The 22,073-nt window shown below is 34.1% G+C and overlaps 1 protein-coding gene across 4 annotated transcripts in view; it reads right to left on the bottom strand.

Moving 5' to 3' along the window:
* Positions 1-20,462, bottom strand: part of LOC115890595 (probable multidrug resistance-associated protein lethal(2)03659) — a 60,228-nt gene extending 39,766 nt beyond the window's left edge. For 2 of the 4 annotated variants that reach the window (XM_030910870.1, XM_030910872.1), the window contains exons 1-3: positions 18,134-18,299; positions 7,767-8,003; positions 585-745 (exon numbers count right to left, since the gene is read on the bottom strand). In XM_030910870.1, the coding sequence (XP_030766730.1) occupies positions 585-745; positions 7,767-8,003; positions 18,134-18,219 (484 nt within the window). In that variant the 5' untranslated portion in view covers positions 18,220-18,299. Of the gene's footprint in view, positions 1-584; positions 746-7,766; positions 8,004-18,133; positions 18,300-20,335 lie in introns of those variants that run through there. The other 2 variants (XM_030910871.1, XM_030910874.1) reach the window with 2 other exon arrangements.
* Positions 20,463-22,073: the final 1,611 nt, after the last annotated feature.

Below are 22,073 nucleotides of genomic sequence, written 5' to 3'. Positions count from 1 at the left end.
TAGATGCAGAATAAGAACCACGAAAACACTAAACTTTTTTATTATCTAATTGAAATGCAAAAATAATGATAATTCATTAATGAGTTTGTCATAATGGAGGGACCCCAAGAAAACTCAAAACCGTAATGATTGGGCGGTCCTATAGAGCTATACATCTATAACTCTAGCAAACAAAACACGCTGTAAGCGTGTTTTTATTGCTTGATTTCACAATTTTTTATTCGTTTTTCCCTGTGTCATTTCTCTCTGTTTTTTCCGATTGCTTTGGATATTGCAATTTTAAAATTAAATATTTTACAATTTTTATAATAATTATTAAATATCAATAACAGTTCAAATCAAGTCAAAAATTAAGAATGCAAAGATATTAGGTTATGTTATCACTTCGGCGCAAAGCTTCGGCGGTATTTGACTTTTAAAATACAGTATGCCGCCGGCGCCGTTGGACGGCTTTTATCAGCCAGGATAAGTGCATACCTCCGTAAGCGATACGTTTTTTGGTATGCACTAACAATACCGCCAGCGATTGTTGAGCCAGTACAGTTATATATTTGCTTAATAGTGGATTCACACTATACACTTACCTAAATGAAAAATATGAAACATATAAGTGTGTTCAAATGCAGCTGATAGAAACGATGTTAAACAAATACCAGCTGCGTAATAATAAGCTTCTCGTTTGGTCATCGTAGAGTTTGGATGGTAGTATAAAAGAAGTTGGGAAAGAAGCAGTGGTTGTGACAGTCTAAAATTATTAATTATGCCGTTTGAAAGCTGATAAAGTAATAAATATAACTAATAAAATGTTGATTTAGGACTTCCGTTGCTTTTATTTTTGTTCGGATAGTTACAATGTCCCGATTTTTGCAGAATCTAGAGTTTAATCTAAAAAGTTTCCAACATCACTATACATATAGAGTTTTTCACGTAGAATCCAGTGGCGTAACTAGTTTTTCTCTGGGAGCTAATGGGCAAATTCATGACAAGGCTGATTTGATTTCTCCTTACGTTTCAAGTGCTGTACGGTGGAACGGTCGAGCCTCTACTCGTTCTGCGGTCAACGCATAAAACACTCATTTTCTCTAATCCGGCTAGCGAAGACATATCGAAGACGGTGAGGAACTGAAAGCGACAGTGTTGCCATATTAAAATGTGTCTGTAATACGTTTGATGAAAATATCTTTGGATGAAAAATCCGTGTTTATGTATTGAAAATTTATTCGTGTTAAATATACAATATAATAATAATAATAATAGCTCCCGTATATAGCGTTTAACGCCTTGGGAGTAGCAAGGTACAATTTGCCATACTAGAGCCGTTCGGTATATACAAGGAAGGTAATGTGGCTAGCATTACGCTTCAACCGCCTATTATTACCTCAGGTTTGTAAATCTCAAGTACTCATTTTAAGGCTGAGTTGACCTAGGTACCCAAACTATATTTATTTATTAAAAATAGTCGGCTGGTGAAATGCCGGCTGTATGATTCGAACCCACAACTTAGACGAGAGCTGTACCTCTACGCCACCGGGTACCTTTAAAAGTTATAGCACCTTTAAAATATACAATAAACCACAAAAATAAAAATTCTTTTATACGTACTGAGTATTTCGTATCATCCAAAAAAGTTGTTTAGTTGGCTTGGAAATGACGACTATTTATATTTACTATAATATTTTCCATATGAAATAACAGCGATCTTCATTTCCAACCCAACTCGCCGCGCCGATCTTTGTTTAATCGTATAATATTATATTAAATTGTTTAATGAGAGAAAATCTGTATTATTAACGTGATGTACTCAAAATCCGTAAACCTACGGATCGATCCGTAGTTCTGGCAACACCATTTCCGGCAAATATCCACTCTGTCGACTGAAAGCAGAACTACGGTACAGTATTCTTTATCCGCTGGGCTGTAAACGACTATCAGAGCGCAGCGGCGGCGCGGCGCAGAGCTAGACTAAATCTTGGACATGTAACGGTAACGCCAGCTACATCTCGGACATGTTTTATGTCACGAAATCGCCTATAAGGTTGCGCATCTTCTTATTTCATCAATCAACGGTACTATTTTATTTTATTTAATTTAACCAGAAAACATCGTGTTATCTCAATAAAGGGTACTGAAAATGAACTTGTTCTGTTTTTAGATAAGACGCGTAAATCAGAGTTATTGATATTTCGATGCACTTGTGCAATAATTTCACACGCAGAAACTAGTGTGGAATAGTCAATAACCAAAATTTGACGTCGAATAAATTATTCGATTGTTTTCATTGCCTAATTTAAACCAGCCGCCTATGTTGAAAAGTTGAATAATGCATTTTTACACTTGCTTATAAAATTAAGTATAAGGAATATTTTATTTTTAGAAAACTCATAGTAATGTAAATAAAATAAAAAAAATAATATATAGGCCATCCCATTAAAAATATGTTTGGGTAATATTTCAAAAATGACAGCTCCCAACGAAAAACAAGTTACGCCCCTGAATTCCACGTGAAAAACCCTATGGAACTCAGTTTTCACCTTTTCGATATGTTATAGGATATCCGGAATACGAAAATGCAAAATTTTCAAATTCTCCCTGTATTTCAGGCCACAAAAGGTAGCAAAAGGTCACAAAAGGTAGCGCAGTAAGTAAAAACCGTACCTTTATACCTCTACTTATAAGCGAGAAATCCTGTAAAACACACGAAAATTGGAATATTTTAAAAGGAAACACCCTTTTCTATAGGAGATAGGCAAAAACTAATATCGGTGTCTGAACGCACATGGATAGCTGTTAACGATTCGGTGCTACGGGGCGTTTTTAAAAATGTGCATTTTTAACAAGCCGCTTTAACTTCTTTACTATGGAAAATTTTGAAGAATTTTGAGAATTTAATGGTTTAAGCATATATTTTTTTACATTAATAATTTAAGAGTTATCAACAGAAAATTCGTTTGTTTATATGGCACATCCAGTATATTTTTAATTCATTGAAAAGAATTTAAAATTACCTGTCCAAAAATATAGCATACTTTGATATTGTTACGTTTTTCGTCGGTTCCGTGTGGATAGAAAGTCACAATTTATTTAAACACAATTTATTTAACACTAATTAACAAACAATAACGATTAAAAGAAAACTTAAAGAACTATTTATAACTTATTTACAATTTATCTAATTATTTATCTAACAGCAATTTATTTTGAATTAGCGCGGCGATTGTAACTGTACGCGTCGATCGGTTATTTTCTCTCTATCTTCTTCAGGTTTCGGGCATCGGCTTATATATGTGAGAAACAGACAATCCAGACTTACCTCGAAAATTCTTAGCGGCGTTCTTCGAACGTCGGTGGGCGTATGAGTCATAGTCGAGTGGCCAAGTCTAAGGCCGAGTTCACACGGTACGGGTCCGCTACACTGCCCCCTTCTTAGGTCCATGCTCGTTCCGAGATGTACACGGTGAATGAAGGTATTTGCAAAGCTGGCCCCTGGTGCATTGAGAAGTTTGGTAGAAAAAGCAGTCTACATTTTTCTCGCCCGATCTCAGCTTTGGGTTATAGCAGCAAACGAGGATCTCGATTCCCGTAAATCTAAACAAGACTTCAATCCAGTCCACACGCCAGCTTCGGAATGGCTAATCGTGTAATGTTATTGTTTAGCAGGGCTTCTCTCAGTTTAATCAGGGTCTTCCATAGATTGAGATAGGTCGGCTTACTCGGGGACCATTCCTTGGTGACCAGGTAGAAGATGTGTCTTGCTTGACCATGTGCATTGTCTTGCTTGACCATGTGCAGGTTAGCCTCAAGACGCTTCCAACCTCTGGATCTTGTCGGCGTAGTTCTCCGACACGCCCAAACTTCTCATTGAACATCGCAGCGATTCCTCTGGACATCCGCAAATCTCGGGCCACACAGTGAGCGAGCGAATAATCAGGAGGCACGGAAAAGAGGTCTCGTTGTTCTTCTTTGGTTACACCATAGCGAGCCTTCTCACTGCTGTTGTATCGGGCTATGAAATCATCAAAGGACATCTCCGAATCAGGGGGATCAAAGCTGCAGGTTCTCACGGTTCCAGCACGATCTTCTATTTCGCCTTGGTAAGGGCTCAAACGGTTGAAATGAACTATCCTTGGTTTTTCTTTTGGCAATTTTTTGATACGGTATACGACGTCATTTATCCTATCCATGACTTCGTGTGGGCCTTCCCACCAGTATTGTAGCTTCGAAGATAATCCACGACGTCTCTGCGGGTTGTACAGCCACACCAAATTCCCTGGTTGGTATTCCCCATGCTCTGCTTGAATGTCGTAGTGCTCCTTCATTCGGTCACTAGCGCTTTGAATATTTAGGCGGACTCGCTGACGGATGTCGTCCATCCTTTGGCGTAGTCTATGGACATAATCTTCTCCGGCGACTTCTTCTTCCGGTCGGCAACCAAATTTCAGATCACAAGGTAGGCGCACTTCCCGTCCCATAACGATGCTGGCTGGAGTTTGCCCTGTGGATTCTTGGACGGATGAGCTGTAGGCCAACAGGAACAGGTGAAGGAATTTGTCCCAGTCTCTTTGGTGGTCAGAGACTACTTTGGCCAGATAACGATTGATAGTTCTGTTTATGCGTTCAATCATCCCATCGGATTGTGGATGCAGAGCAGTCGTCCTGGTCTTGCGGATGTTAAGGACTTCACAGACGCCTTGGAACAGATTGGACTCAAAGTTTCTTCCCTAATCTGAATGAAGCTCCATGGGAACACCAAACCTGCAGATCCATTCTTTAACAAGGGCATCAGCAATGGTGGACGCTTCTTGATTTGGCAACGCGTAGGCCTCGACCCATTTGCTGAAGTAATCCATAACTACCACAATGTATTTGTTGCCATCGTTCGTCTCCGAGAAAGGACCAGCCACGTCGATCGCTATTCGTTCGAAAGGACTGCCTACATTGTACTGGCGCATAGGGGCTTTACCACGCTTTTGTGGCCCATTGATGGCTGCGCAAATATCACATTTCTTACACCAGGCCCTCACATCTTCTTTGCAGTTCACCCAATAGAACCGTTCACGCAGCTTGCCAAGTGTCTTGGTAACACTAAGATGTCCACCGCTGGTTCCACTGTGAACTTCCTCCAAGACTTCCGGGACCCTCTTCTTTGGAATGACGATCTGCCTTCTCTCTTCTTGTCCCTCCGGTCTCTCGATCACACGGCGAAGTAATCCGTTATCTATTACCAAGGAGTTCCACTGAGCCCAGTACGACTTCACGTTCGGCGAATATCTGCAAACTTCCTCCCACGTTGGTCTTTGGTCCGCGTTTTTCCAGTTAATTACTAAGCCTAATTCTGGGTCACTGATTTGGTCATTTGCAAGATCTTCGGGTTGCCAAGTATCATTAATCACCGTTGTTCTTATGAATTTCGCTTCTTTCTCTTCTGCTCGGGAACAATGCTTACAGTCCTTATCGCAAGGTCTTCTGGAAAGTGCGTCGGCATTTCGATGGATTGCCCCAGCTCGATGTTCCGTGTCGAAGTCAAATTCTTGTAGTCGTTCGATCCATCTAGCTACCTACAGCTACCTACATCCATCTAGCTACCTACAGTACCCTAAAAGGGTTCCCTTCTTCAAGGATACAGAATAATAATTCGTGTTCATTACTCTCACCAGTACAGTTTTCTTCGCTCGTAGCAGGGCTTTTCCAACAGCGATCCCCCGTCCTATTTCGCTGTCATGGTTCCTTGGCTCCAACAGAATAATACTCCCATTATTCATTTTACCTTCCAGGCAACCATCCAAAAATATCTCACAGCGCTCAGGGATCGAAACATCTTCTGCTACCACCACGCGAAGCGTCTCCTCACATTTTCGATGTAGAACCACTTCTTCTTCATTTATTTTCAAAATTCCCTGTTTGAAGTTTAGTTCAAAACCTCTAGTGGTCATGATGTCCATTCCGAGAATAAGATCATCTTCGATATCTGCTACTAACACTGGATGTTCAAAACTGGTGCTCCCAATAACAAAATTAAGGTTTACTTCTCCATGGACAGCAGCGGAGCCCCCCGTAGCAGTACGTAGTCGCCATTGTGTTGTTTTAACCTTCTTCGATGTTTTAAGAATGTCCGGTCTGATAATAGTTTTCGTCGCTCCTGTATCCAACAGCATAGTCCGGAACTCTCCATCAACAAAACCATCCACAAACATGCTGTTGAATTTGTGTTGTAGCGAGGCGACTCGAGCAGTTTTCGTTGGGGCATGTTGGGTACAGGTCGACGTGTGCCCCTTCATTTCGACCCTTAGTAGTTTTCCGACCTCGACGAAGCCGGTTCTTCGTTCTTCTCCTTACAACGGCTTCGCACGTGTCCTACCTGTCCGCAGTTCCAGCAATGAATCAGTCCCTTCTTGCCCATGTACTGGTCCATTACTTTCCGAACAATCCCTTCCACGGATTCGTCGGAACATTCGTCGATGGCCCGTACTCTTCCTAAAGACCGAGAACTTTGTTTCGCGGCCTCGAATTCTAGGGCACGTGCTAAGCATCCACCAAGTGCGTTGGGTGGGCTAGGAGAAGTGCTTGTCTTGTCTCGTTATCACGTAAGCCGTCGGAGAATGCCTGTACTGCCAACCGCTCCATAACATTCTCTGGCGTAGCAGGGTACGCAAGGCGAAGAGACGGGCTACATCGGCTTTTGAAGAATTTTGAGAATTTAATGGTTTAAGCATATATTTTTTTACATTAATAATTTAAGAGTTATCAACAGAAAATTCGTTTGTTTATATGGCACATCCCGTATATTTTTAATTCATTGAAAAGAATTTAAAATTACCTATCCAAAAATATAGCATACTTTGATATTTTGCTCGATTCACCTTCGAAATATAGGGATTTTAAGAGACATAATATAATATTAGATTTTGCTACAGGAGGTGTTCGAGATGTCGACTGCCTTCTCATGCAAAGACAGGACCGTTTCTGAACATTTCTCGCGGAACTCATTAACTTAGTAGGGGTGAAAGATACCCTCGCATAACCGCTAAGTACTTCTAATTCTTGTCTAGAGTATACAGGCTATTTAAAAAAAATTGGGGCTTCCTCAAAGATAAAAATTCATAGGCGCTAAGTCCTGCGGCTTTGCCGGCCAACGGTAGGGGCCTTGGTTAGGTATTCAATTATTTCAGCATTGTGAGGCGGTGCCTTGTCTTCCTGGAAAATATAGTTCCATTAGGGGCAGATCCAAAGCCTACTAGTTAAAAGTCGTGAAGTTGTAAAAATTCGGTATTTCGAAGGGGACTCGAACAAAATATCAAGTGTGCTAAATTTTTTCGAAATGTAATTTTGATCTCTTTCCAGTGAATAAAAAATATATACAGGGTGTCCCAAATAAAAAAAAAATTTCGGTTGATAACTCTTAAATTATTAATTTAAAAAAAAATAGATTTAAACCATTAAATTCTACGTAAAAAGGTGCTTTGGAAATGTTTCCATAAAAATACAGAATTTTCCATAGCAAAAAAGTTACAGCGATTTATGATGAGATATCGATGTGCGGTTTTTACCATCACAGTTTTTGATAAAAATTGAGCTCCAGCCATCGATATTAGTTTTCTTCTATTTCCTATAGAAAATTGAGTGTTTCCATTTAAAAGTGTCCAATTAGGCCCACCTTGTACATCTCTGCATATAGCACTATGGAGATCATTTTTAACCAAACTAAGAACAGTGGGTGTACCAAAATCAATCGTAAATTTCCTACTTTTTTAATTGTATAATTTTCTTACCTTACAAATATTTCCATGCACAAACAGCAAAAGCCTAAAATAGATAGAACTTTTCCGAAAACCTTTGCCAAGGCTTTCCATAACGATGGATTATTCGGTTTCTTCTTCAGTTCTGTATGCCATTCCCTTTCCAGTTTGTCTCCAAGAATTTTTGAATCGTGCTCCTTCAAAGATGGATAAAGATCATCTTCAAGGAGGTCTTTCTTGAAACCTTTGATAAATAGGGGAAATGTCCATCTGAAAAAAATTGTGTGTGCACTATGCATATTTGAAGTGAAACTTCTTACGAACAACTATTAAATTGAAGGATTTGAAGTTTGGAATTGTAAAAAAATTAAAAATTAATAAATAGGTAATTTGATACATTTCCACAAAATTTGTATTAAAATGATCGTCTGTCTCAGTCTGTCCGTCTAAGGACTCCATTCGGGTACATCTATCCACGTGCCGAGTTTTGTTTCTATCGACCCATAATTAAAAAAAAAAAATCGGATAATTTCGTCTATTTGGAGGCATCAGTTCGATACGTTGAGGGCGCCATCCTGTAGCCAGTCCCCAATTATGCCGAAATCAAAAGTAAACGAAACATCAGCTTTTTTCGTTTTCCTGTTATTGCCGATTCTGAACCGTCCTAGAATTCTGCAGGACATGCGCAAATGAAATAATGTCTTCATATTTCCTTCTGCGCATACGCATCACAGTTCTAGGATGGTTCAGAATCGGTAATAACAGGAAAACGAAAGAAGCTATCGTATCGAACTTTTGCAGAGTGGGGCCGTGTGCACCGTCGTCGCTCACCTAGCCTACCCACTAAATTTGGTCGCGATCGGACGACGTCAATTTTTAACATTTCTTACGTCAAAACTAACTGTCATAGTGACACTTTTCTTACACGGTCAAGTTGGCCTTGGTCCAATCTATCGACATACGAAATTGCATTTAAATCGGCGGATTTTTTCTAATGTAGTGCTGGCTGAATGCCGTAAGGGCAAGTGGCCATATCTGGACCGGATTGGGAAGTTTCCAGAGTCATAGGCTGTATTCAGCAGACGGAATCTGTTTGCTATTGATCCTTTCCATAGAAGAAGAAGATTTTTTTTAAGCCGTATAAAACTCTGGATCAGGGAAAGAATAAATGAAAAGCAGAATGTCCACTGAAGAAACAGACAGGAGCACAGGCACAGCAAGGCCTTTATCCAAGTACCTAGCTCTAAAACTACAGAAGAACTGCTAATGCTTACCAGGAATAAAGTGCGCATTACAACAGGCCCCTCGACAGGGCACATGGCTGTCAAGTGTTACCTGAACAAGCTCAACCTGTATCAAGGAAGTCTTTCCTGCAGACATTGCGATCAAGATCTAAATGCGAGGCTCTAGAACGCAAGCGACACTTTTTATTTGTAACAGCTAGGCTAGAACCGGAGGAACTATGCTCCCATTCTATCAATGATCTGCATAAGTGCACGGACACACAGAAATCGTTTTTTGCGTTTTTAGCGTGAAGCGACTTTTGCGCCTAAAACAAAATAATAGGATTATATAGGAGTGGCCCCATCGAAAGCATCTAGCGCTCGGCGGGTCTCGCAAAAAACGCAAATGAAAACAAATCAATTTGTTTTCTGTAGTCTTTAGCGTTTTCTATGAGACCCCGTCATAGACGAACGTAATATTTATTAATACAATAAAAATAAATTAAATAGTAATTACTAATAGCATTTTTCATTTTAGGATATTATCTAAAAATATTTTTATAGAGAACATCTACTGTTTAGGAAGATTGTCTTAAATTCAAAAATTTCAAGGAAATGTTTGAAAAAATGTAGTTTGAAATGTTGAAAAAGTCATAAATTAAAGGAATATTTTCTTACGCGTAAAAAATAGTTTTTTATTCGTAAAAAGTGTTTTTTTCTGCGTAAAAAAGGTTTTTTAACAGAAACAAATAGTTTTTGACGCGTAAAAATAGTTTTTTACGTGTAACAAATAATTTTTTTACACGTAATTTTTTTTCTGTAAAAAAGTTTTTTACCAGAAACAATAAGTTTTTGACGAGTAAAAATTAGGTTTTTACGTGTAAGAAATAGTTCTTTACACGTAAAAAATATTTTTTTTGCGTAAAAGTTTTTTTTACCAGAAACAATAAGTTTTTGACGCGTAAAAATTAATTTTTTCGTGTAACAAATAGTTCTTTACACGTAAAAAATATTTTTTTTTGCGTAAAAAAGTTTTTTTTACCAGAAACAATAAGTTTTTGACGCGTAAAAAATAGTTTTTTAGGTGTAACAAATAGATTTTTACACGTAACAAATAGTTTTTTTCACGTAAAAAATATTTTTTTTGTGTAAAAAAGTTTTTTACCAGAAATAATAAGTTTTTGACGCGTAAAAAAATAGTTTTTTTACGCGTAACAAATAGTTTTTTACACGTAAAAAATATTTTTTTGTGTACCTAAATAAGTTTTTTTATCAGAAACAATAAGTTTTTGACGCGAAAAAAAAATTTTTTTACGTCTAACAAATAGTTTTTTACACAAAAAATCTTTCTTTTTGCGTAAAAAAGGTTTTTTACCAGAAACAATAAGGTTTTGACGTGTAAAAAAATTGTTTTTTACGTTTAACAAATCGATTTTTACACGTAACAAATAGTTTTATACGCGTAAAAAATAGTTTTCTACCAGTAACAAATAGTTTTATACGCGTAAAAAATAGTTTTATACGTATAACAGTTTTATTCGCCTAAATAATAAAAATAGTTTTTTTATGTGTAATGGTTTTTTAAACGTAATAATTTGATTCACTTTTACAAAATTTGTATTAAAATATCAATATTTTTGATAAACACGAGGACTGCGCACAAATACACGTCGCGTAACTACGTAGTTCTAAGCCGTTAACACGTTTCGTTACAACTAGCTCGTGTGTCAGGGCCGTCTCAATAGCTCGTATGTCACGGCCTTGAATGTTTACTCCCAGCGCGCGTAAAGAAGTTTCACTCCAAAAAGTTTCATAAATCATGTACTAAAATTGCGTTAGCAACTAGTAGTATATATTTACTATTCTGTTATATAATTATAAAATTCTCTTTATTATATTATATTATAATTATAACAAGTAACCACAACACTACAATATAAAAAAACTATACACATATAAACTAAAATTCGTAAAATAAATGGCAAATACTATTTAATATTTTTACACACACCACTGGCATTAGCAGTAGATTGTGTTTGTCGCCGAATATATGCCCCGGCCCGTCCACAATTCAATCCCAGCATCTTTTATCTTCGTCTCTTCAACGCTAACCGCGCCGATCTCGCCCCTCTCTTTTTCACAGGATTGATTGTTGAATGGGTCGGGAATCCACGAGCTTGCGACGTTACTAATTGACATCTTGATAGAAACTGCAGACCTGCCGCGTCTTTTGCGTGTTTTTAATGGACACAAATCGAAAAAAAAACCTTAAAACGGTAAAATCGCAAAAAGCGCTTGAGACGCAAAACGCTAAAAACGCTTTCTGTGTGGCCGTGGGCTGATAGTGTAGGGTACAGGGATAGGAGAATGAGTGCAGATATAAGAAAGGGGACAAACATAATAGGCTCACAGGTCGCAGTGTTTCCGGCAGAGGACGGCCCCTTGATATTGAAAAAAAGCCCTGGCTGTCCTTACCACTTTTCCCCTCGCCTGGGGGGTGTGTCGCGTGTCGTATTACCGCCTGAATTTTTATTCCCAGCGCGCGTTTAGAAGTGACATTTCAATAAAATTTATCATTTCTACGCATCGAAACAAAATAGCGTCAAAGACGACGGGAGAATGACAATCGTTAATTTTGGCCAGGTCAAACCCTAGGCACCATTTATTAGTGCCAGTTGGCTCTAAGAAGGTTGTAATTTATTTTTATATTGAGTAAAAATTATTATTAAATGGTGTAGTTTAGAATTCGAGAAAAAATATTTTTTTGGAAATAGATTTGTAAGAAACGTTTTATCCTTTTTTCTGTAATCTTTCTGTACTTATGTTAATTTTCGACAAGTTTTGTGTCAATTTTTAGTAAATTATGTTTAGAGACTGACCTCGCCAAAATTATCATGGATTTTCATTTTCCAGCAGTATTTGACGCCGTTTTTTTTCGATCATACGGTATTTACATAATTTAGGGTACGTGTATACTACAGCGTGTACAGGGACATCATTTTAAGTGTCTCACTCGATTTATAATTTTCCTGTTTGGTATTTAAAGATAGTAGAGAGATTTTCTAATGTAATTTTTCGCGAGGATGCCGATTTTCTATATTAAATTTTTTTTAAACGTCAATTTTGACAGATACGACTCCATCTTAATTTTTTTTAAATGGAAACCCCATCATATTTTAACATGGTCCGGTAGACATATTTTAGCTAATTTCAAAAATATATAGTTTAGTATACTTTGCATTTACCATTTTCGATATACAGTGGATTTAAAAATGAATTGTTCCAGAATCATTTTAAGTGTCTCACCCAATTTAAAATTTTCCTCTTTTTTATTTTAAAATAGTAAAAAGATATTTTAATGTAATTTTTCGCGAGGATGCCGATTTTCTACATTAATTTTTTTTAAAACGTCAATTTTGACAGATACGACGCCATCTTGATTTTTTTTAAATGGAAACCCCATTATATTTTAACATGATCCGGTAGACATATTTTAGCTAATTTCAAAAATATATAGTTTAGTATACTTTGCATTTACCATTTTCGATATACAGTGAATTTAAAAATGAATTGTTCCAGAATCATTTTAAGTGTCTCACCCAATTTAAAATTTTCCTCTTTTTTATTTTAAAATAGTAAAAAGATATTTTAATGTAATTTTTCGCGAGGATGCCGATTTTCTACATTAATTTTTTTTAAAACGTCAATTTTGACAGATACGACGCCATCTTGATTTTTTTTAAATGGAAACCCCATTATATTTTAACATAGTCCGGTAGACATATTTTAGCTGATTTCAAAAATATATAGTTTAGTATACTTTGCATTTACCATCTTCAATATACAGTGGATTAAAAATTAATTGTTCCAGAATCATTTTAAGTGTCTCACCCAATTTAAAATTTTCCTCTTTTCTATTTTAAAATAGTAAAAAGATATTTTAATGTAATTTTTCGCGAGCATGCCGATTTTCTACGTTAAAATTTTTTAAAACATCAATTTTGACAGATACGACGCCATCTTGATTTTTTTTAAATGGAAACCCAAAAAATTTTAACACCGCCCGGTACAACTGAGTGGCATTCGTATTGAAATGATCGAAATTTACATAAATTGAGCTGAAATATTTGAGCTTAAAAAAAAATAATTGAGCTTAAAATCTTATGATAAATGACTAGCAGTTTAAAACTAAATTTTCAAAAAAGATTTTTTATATACAGGGTGGTCCAAACTGTATTCCGGAAACTTCGGCAGCATATTCTGCAGACAAAAATAAGTAAAAAAGTTCGTATAAATATATGTCCTACACTGCTTAGTTTCGGAGATACAGGGTGTAGAAGTTTCATTTTTATTTCGATTTTTTCCAATTAATTTCTGAAGTAACGTCAATATTTGGCTGAAAATTCATATCTGGGAGTTTTTTGACATGAAAAATGTGATTTTGATGTCAATATGACTCTTATTTGTAGGGGGCGCCACCTACATGTGTTTTAACTGTTTTGAAAAGTAATAACTTTTCGCCCATACCTGTATAAAACTACTGAGTAAAAAATATACATTTTCTTGATATTTTACGTAAAAGATGTCTCTTGGTAAAAATCGGTACGAGCAACCTTTCTCCAGATATTTCGAATGGAAATAGACAATACATGTCATTATTGACAAAAAAATAAACATGTTGAGTAGATAGATATTTGGCTGAAATAAATGGTGGGAAATTTTTATTTTTTTAAATTAATCTTAAATTTTTCTGCGGAAAAATGATGATAAAACAGTTTCTGTTGAACTTTTGACAAAAAAAAATTCAAATTTATGATTTCAGTCTAGTAACTATTTAGTCCACATGTTTAATTTATGTCAATGATGGCAGGTATTGATAATTTCGATTTAACCTAACCTAAGCTAACCATTACTCGTAACAATTTTTACAAGAGACCTTTTTTACGTAAAAATCGTTATAAATGAATATTTTTTTACTCAGTAGTTTTATACACGTACGGACGAAAAGTTATTACTCTTCAAAACAGTTAAAACACATATATGTGGCGCCCCTTAGAAATTAGAGCTATATTGACATCAAATCAATCCGTATATAAAGGTCATATTGAAGAAGAATCAAAGTATAAATAAATAAAAAATTTTAAGCGTCGTAATTGTCAAATTTGACATTTTCAAGAATTTTAAAATTCGAAAATTGTAAACTGGATGAGTAGCTTAAAATAATGCTAAACATTTCATTTTTAAATGCACTGTATATCTCGAAAACTGTAGGCGCAGAGTATACTAAACTATATATTTTTGAAATTAGCTAAAATGTGTCTACTGGACCATGCTAAAATATGATGGGGTTTCCATTTAAAAAAAATCAAGATGGCGTCGTATCTGTCAAAATTGACGTTTTACAAAATTTTAATGTAGAAAATCGGCATCCACGCGAAAAATTACATTTAATAATCTTTTTACTATTTTAAAATAGAAAAGAGGAAAATTTTAATATGGGTGAGACACTTAAAATGATTCTGGAACAATTCATTTTTAAATCCACTGTATATCGAAAACGGTAAGTGCAAAGTATACTAAACTATATATTTTTGAAATTAGCTGAAATATGTCTACCGGACCATGCTAAAATATGTAGGGGTTTCCATTTAAAAAAAAATCAAGATGGCGTCATATCTGTCAAAATTGACGTTGTAAAAAATTTTAATGTAGAAAATCGGCATTCTCGCGAAAAATTACATTTAATGATCTTTTTACTATTTTAAAATAGAAAAGAGGAAAATTTTAATATGGGTGAGACACTTAAAATGATTCTGGAACAATTCATTTTTAAATCCACTGTATGTCGAAAACGGTAAGTGCAAAGTATACTAAACTATATATTTTTGAAATTAGCTGAAATATGTCTACCGGACCATGCTAAAATATGTAGGGGTTTCCATTTAAAAAAAATCAAGATGGCGTCGTATCTGTCAAAATTGACGTTTTAAAAAATTTTAATGTAGAAAATCGGCATCCTCGCGAAAAATTACATTTAGTAATCTTTTTACTATTTTAAAATAGAAAAGAGGAAAATTTTAATATGGGTGAGACACTTAAAATGATTCTGGAACAATTCATTTTTAAATCCACTGTATATCGAAAACGGTAAGTGCAAAGTATACTGAACTATATATTTTTGAAATTAGCTGAAATATGTCTACCGGACCATGCTAAAATATGTAGGGGTTTCCATTTAAAAAAAATCAAGATGGCGTCGTATCTGTCAAAATTGACGTTTTAAAAAATTTTAATGTAGAAAATCGGCATCCCCGCGAAAAATTACATTAAAATATCTTTTTACTATTTTAAAATAGAAAAGAGGAAAATTTTAATATGGGTGAGACACTTAAAATGATTCTGGAACAATTCATTTTTAAATCCACTGTATATCGAAAACGGTAAGTGCAAAGTATACTAAACTATATATTTTTGAAATTAGCTGAAACATGTCTACCGGACCATGCTAAAATATGTAGGGGTTTCCATTTAAAAAAAATCAAGATGGCGTCATATCGGTCAAAATTGACGTTTTAAAAAATTTTGGTATAGAGAATCGGCATCCTCGCGAAAAATTACATTAGAAAATCTTTCTACTATCTTTAAATACCAAACAGGAAAATTATAAATCGAGTGAGACACTTAAAATGATGTCCCTGTACATACTTCTACAGGGTGGTTCAAAAAAGCACGTGTGGATCGGGATGATTTTTTTATATGGAACACCCTGTATATTATTCCTTTGTTACATGGAGATTTAAAAAATGAATATTTTTAATATTTAAGGTATTTGAAAATTTTTAACGGTTTCGCAAATATTCAAGTTTTAATTACATATACCGGGTGCGTCTCAAAAGGTGGCTCACCCCTATAACTTTTTTATTTTTTTAGATAAAAAAAACGAGACTTGGTATGTTAGTATATGACATAAATTAGGATTGATTGACGTATTCAATTGTTTTCGGTCACTTCCTGTTTCACCGGAAATGACTATGAATTATGATTTTTTTTACTTTATTCGATAGAAAATGACATTCTGAATCGAATGACATATCATGTCAACTTTTGACATATTCGCTCAAAAACAAATTGCATTTTAAATCTCAATCTAGAGTGCCATGGCTGTGTTAAAAACACTAATTTTTAATCAAGGAGCCTTGGAAAAATAGATTCGATCATCTAATGTTTTTAGTGTCTTGTCCTGGCCGGTTAAAAGATGCCCAAATCGTATTTTTAATCATATCTCAATTTTTTCAAAGGGAACGAGGGTGGCTCATTAGCATATATGGAAAAAGCATTTATTTACGAATAATTTGATACCACACACTTGGTATTTCGAGTCAAATTTTCGTTATGAACCGTAGGTTACAATGCCAAATAAACCATATGCGAAAATGTCAAAAGCTAACATATGATAATATATGTCATTCTATTCAGAGTGTCATTTTCTATCGAATAAAGTAAAAAAATACCGAGGGTGCCATTTAAAAATCAAAAAAAGTTGTAGTCATTTCCGGTGAAACCGGAAGTGAACGAAAACAATTGAATATGTCAATCAATCCAGATTTATGTTATATACTAACATACCAAATCTCGTTGTTTTATCTGAAAAAATAAAAAAAGTTATAGGGGTGAGCCACTTTTGAGACGCACCCGGTATATAGCTCTTTCAATGATAAATACCAGACTGATATTGACACAAGATACAAATTTTGAAATACTTTAAATATAAAAAATGTTCATTTTTTAATTCTCCATGTAACAAAGGAATAGTATACAGAGTGTTCCATTTAAAAAAAATCTCATCCCGATCCACCCATACTTTTTTGAGCCAGCCTGTAGAAGTTAAAATATTCTCCTGAAATACATCCTAACATACTTTAGGTTGGCACTTATATAAAATTCCTAAAATGGGCACCCTGTGTATTCTCCCTATTCATAAATAGGTATATTTCTTTTGAAGATTTTCTCAAATAACCCAAGATCTATTACAGATATCGAAAAACGGTTTGCGGCAGTCAATTCTACCTAAAATGAACTATCAGTGAGCATATTTTCTGACAAATATTTGAAATTATAACTTATGGAATATTTTTCTTAACCGTTCCTAACGAAAATTTGACTCGAAATACCAAGTGTGTGGTATCAAATTATTCATAAAAAATGCTTTTTCCAAATATGCTAGTGACCCACCCTGATTCTATTTGAAAAAAATTGAGATATGATTAAAAATACGATTTGGGCATTTTTTAACCGGCCAGGACAAGAAACTAAAAACATTAGACGATCAAATCTATTTCTCCAAGGCTAGGCTCCTTGATTAAGATTGAGTGTTTTTAGCATAGCCATGGCACTCTAGATTGAAATTTAAAATACGATTTTTTATTAAGCGGGAATGTCAAAAGTTGACATATGATATGTCATTCTTGTCAGAATGTAATTTTCTATCGAATAGAGTAAAAAAATACCGAGGGTGGCATTTAAAAATCAAAAGTTGTAATCATTTCCGGTAAAACCGGAAGTGACCAAAAAAAATACGATTAGCTATTAAATAATAATTATGCAGTCGGATCTTAGTCCTATAATAGTTATTATTTTAAATTAAAAAATAATTATTTATAGTATTCATGGGACATAAAATATCGACGGCCAAATGTACCTTTTTACCTTATAAATTCCAAAAAAATATGTAGAACTTTTTTATTACTAAATTCAGATTTATCAGATTATTATATTGGATACTTTCTAACAAACATTTTTTTGGACTAAAACCAATTTATAAAATTTTATGATTTATAAAACTTTATAATTTATATAACCTATATTTTTCATTTATTTTGAGACATTTTATTCAAAAATTAAATTAGAAAACCTTTAGATTAAATCCATTTATTTTTAATCTCGTCTTGACTCACTCTCATGGAAAACTAATTTAATATCATTTAAAAATAATCGTATTATTTACTTTTTCCTTTGTTTTGCCACTTGTGATAACAGCTGATAAATATTTGAATTTTTTAAATTTATTACCAACCAAATGTTGAACTAATTATTTTAATCATTTTGAATTGCTCCGTATAAGTACTTGTACATTTACAACACTAAGAAATGACCTCTTAAGCTTGGAATACAACTTACAGGAAAAATATTTTCGATATAAAGTTTGCTTCATTAAATGGATGGTTTTTAAAAGGTTTCCCTGTTCCAATTTTATAACTGTCCATAATTGTCCACAAAAATATTGTTCTAACTTCACACTACCTATTCTAAAAGATAATGTACTACTGAATGAATGGCAACCTTATCATTGTCTTATTAAGAATCGTATAATTAGTAGTTTAATCAAATAACATAATATCAAATAAATATAGATTACATATACACTGATTTATATTCAAATATAAAGCAAATGTAGAGGTAATATGGCGTAAAATGTAGAGGTAATATTTGGAAGTAAATACTTTTTGGAGAAGAACTATACCGGGTGCATCTCAAAAGTGACTCACCCCTATAACTTTTTTATTTTGCAGAAAAAACAACGAGATTTAGTATGTTAGTGTATGACATAAATTAGGATTGATTGACGTATTCAGTTGTTTTCTGTCACTTCCGGTTTTTCCACGAAATGACTACAACTTTTAATTTTTAAATGGCACCTTCGGTATTTTTTTACTTTATCCGATAGAAAATGACACTCCGAATAGAATGACATATCATATGTCAACTTTCAACATTTTCGCATATGGTTTGTTTGAAATTCTAACGTGCGGTTCATACCGACAATTTGACTCGAAATTCGAAATACCACGTGTGTGGTACCAAATTATTTGTAAAAAATGCTTTTTCTCAATATGCTAATGAGCCACCCTCGTTCCATTTGAAAAAATTGAGATATGATTAAAATTACGATTACATCTTTTAACCGGCCAGGATAAGACACTCAAACATTAGATGATTAAATCTATTTTTCCAAGGCTCCTTGATTAAAAATTAGTGTTTTTAACCCAGCCATGGCACTCAAGATTGAAAATCAAAATACAATTTTATTTGAGCGAATATGCCAAAAGTTGACATATGGATATGTCATTCGATTCTGAGTGCCATTTTCTATGGAATAAATTAACAAAATACCGAGCATTTAAAAATCACAGCATTTAAAAATCATAAACAGCATTTAAAAATGTTCCATTTGAAAAAATTGAGATATGATTAAAATTACGATTACATCTTTTAACCGGCCAGGATAAGACACTCAAACATTAGACGATTAAATCTATTTTTCCAAGGCTCCTTGATTAAAAATTAGTGTTTTTAACCCAGCCATGGCACTCTAGATTGAAAATCAAAATACAATTTTATTTGAGCGAATATGCCAAAAGTTGACATATGGATATGTCATTCGATTCTGAGTGCCATTTTCTATGGAATAAATTAACAAAATACCGAGCATTTAAAAATCACAGCATTTAAAAATCATAAACAGCATTTAAAAATGTTCCATTTGAAAAAATTGAGATATGATTAAAATTACGATTACATCTTTTAACCGGCCAGGATAAGACACTCAAACATTAGACGATTAAATCTATTTTTCCAAGGCTCCTTGATTAAAAATTAGTGTTTTTAACCCAGCCATGGCACTCTAGATTGAAAATCAAAATACAATTTTATTTGAGCGAATATGCCAAAAGTTGACATATGGATATGTCATTCGATTCTGAGTGCCATTTTCTATGGAATAAATTAACAAAATACCGAGCATTTAAAAATCACAGCATTTAAAAATCATAAACAGCATTTAAAAATGTTCCATTTGAAAAAATTGAGATATGATTAAAATTACGATTACATCTTTTAACTGGCCAGGATAAGACACTCAAACATTAGACGATTAAATCTATTTTTCCAAGGCTCCTTGATTAAAAATTAGTGTTTTTAACCCAGCCATGGCACTCTAGATTGAAAATCAAAATACAATTTTTATTTGAGCGAATATGCCAAAAGTTGACATGTGGATATGTCATTCGATTCTGAGTGCCATTTTCTATGGAATAAATTAACAAAATACCGAGCATTTAAAAATCACAGCATTTAAAAATCATAAACAGCATTTAAAAATCAATAGTTGTAGTCATTTCCGGTGAAACCGGAAGTGACTGAAAACAATTTAATAAGTCAATCAATCCTAATTTATGTCATATACTAACATACCAAATCTCGTTTTTTTATCTAAAATAAAAATAAAAAAGTTATAGGGGTGAGCCACTTTGAGACGCACCCGGTATATGATATGTAATATGCGATTTCTGAAGGCGCGTATTATCACTCTTTTTTGACTACCTTCACTTTATGTATCTTGTTAGCGCCACTGTGGTTATCTGGTGAACCATTATTTTCCCCTTTTAGGTGTTTTATGTATTATATAACTTTTGTATTTCTGCTACATTCTTTGATTGACTCTGAAAAAACAATAAAAAAATCACAGGAGTGTCACAGAAATCTTTCATCTGATTCGTTTATGTGTTAATAATAGTGCTAAACAAACTTTATTATCAGCGAGGATGGAGATAAGTAATTATGACCTTTAAAATTCGTTTACAATTAAAATTTGTATGTCATTCTCTTTATTATTCGTCTGGGGTTTCTCACTTTGCTATGAACTGGCGCACTTCCTCATTCCACCGAAAGATGTCGCTTTTCTCTTGCTAACATTGGTCCCTTCTTAATTTTGATCGTCTCGATCGAAATTACGGTCCAGATAAACTACTTTCTTCTAGGGCTGCCTTGTGAAACCGGCACGCAACATCATTTATTCTCTTCATGGCTATACAGAGTACTAGAAATTCGAGGTACGAGCATGATTAAATTGGGGCAAAGTTTCGCTTTGGGATGTTTACTAAGATGTCATCAAAAAAGTTTTCAAAATTTCAACGATTGCTGAGTTTTTTCAAAATAAATTTTATTTTTTCCTGTCGTTACTTTTTAGAAAATAAAAAAACTAATTGCACATTCTCATAGCTACTTTATTAGGGCTATCTGATGGTATTTTTAGATTTTCAAATTAGCTGACAATTTGTGAGATACAGAGGCCGACTGATTTTTTTTAACTACGGACCTGCATTTTTTATTTCAGTTTTGAAAGAACTCAGTCTCCTGAGTACAATGATATGCCACACTTTATACTTTTTTTTGTTTCGGACATTTGAACACAATTTATTTAAACTAATTTCAAGTCCGGTTCTGTTTTTTTTTAAATATTTAATCTATTCATTGTTACAATATTGATAAGCCTTCAAACTTTACAATGTCGTGGAGTAAAACATTGAATACGGAAAATCAAATGCAATAAAAAATTCAAACCAAATCAATAGTTTTCAACATTTACAATAAAGAGTACAAAATGCATTCGGAAGTATAAGAAGAAGATAGGTTCAAAGAGCTATAAAAAAAATTGAACGAATAATAAATTTGTGCAATAGGAAGGGTGGTAACCCTTTCAAACATGTAGAGCATTAAAAAGTAGTTTGTAGAAGTTGATTTATTTATAATAACGACGATTAATATTATGCATATTATTAGATCGTACACTGAGATTTCAAATTCACAATAAAAAAAATTAAAAAAGTGTGGCATGTCGTTGTACTCAGGAGATCGAGTTCTTTCAAAACCCGAAAGAAAAAATGCAGTTCCGTATTTAAAAAAATTAAGTTGGCCTCTGTATCTCACAAATTATCACCTAATTTGAAAATCTAAAAATACTATCAGATAGCCCTAATAAAGTGGCTATGAGAATGTGCAATTATTTTTTTTGATTTTCTAAAAAGTAACGACATGAAAAAATAAAATTGATTTTCAAAAAATCCGTTTTTACCAAAAAACTCAGCAATCCTTGAAATTTTTAAAACTTTTTTGATGGCATCTCGGTGAATATCTCAAGGCGCAACTTTGCCCCAATTTAACTATCTTTGTATATATTTCGGTTTCCGAGATACTAATGCTCGTACCTCGAATTTGTAGCACCCTGTATAAGGTCCTTCTCATGTTGAAAGTAATTTTGAAGACCTTTCTTTCTTGCGCT

The sequence above is a fragment of the Sitophilus oryzae genome, unplaced genomic scaffold (assembly GCF_002938485.1).
Source record: "Sitophilus oryzae breed Bouriz unplaced genomic scaffold, Soryzae_2.0 scaffold_888_pilon_pilon, whole genome shotgun sequence".
Lineage (NCBI taxonomy): Eukaryota > Metazoa > Arthropoda > Insecta > Coleoptera > Curculionidae > Sitophilus > Sitophilus oryzae.
The sequence above is the reverse complement of the archived record's forward strand: the minus strand, read 5'-3'. Positions and strand labels throughout refer to the sequence as shown.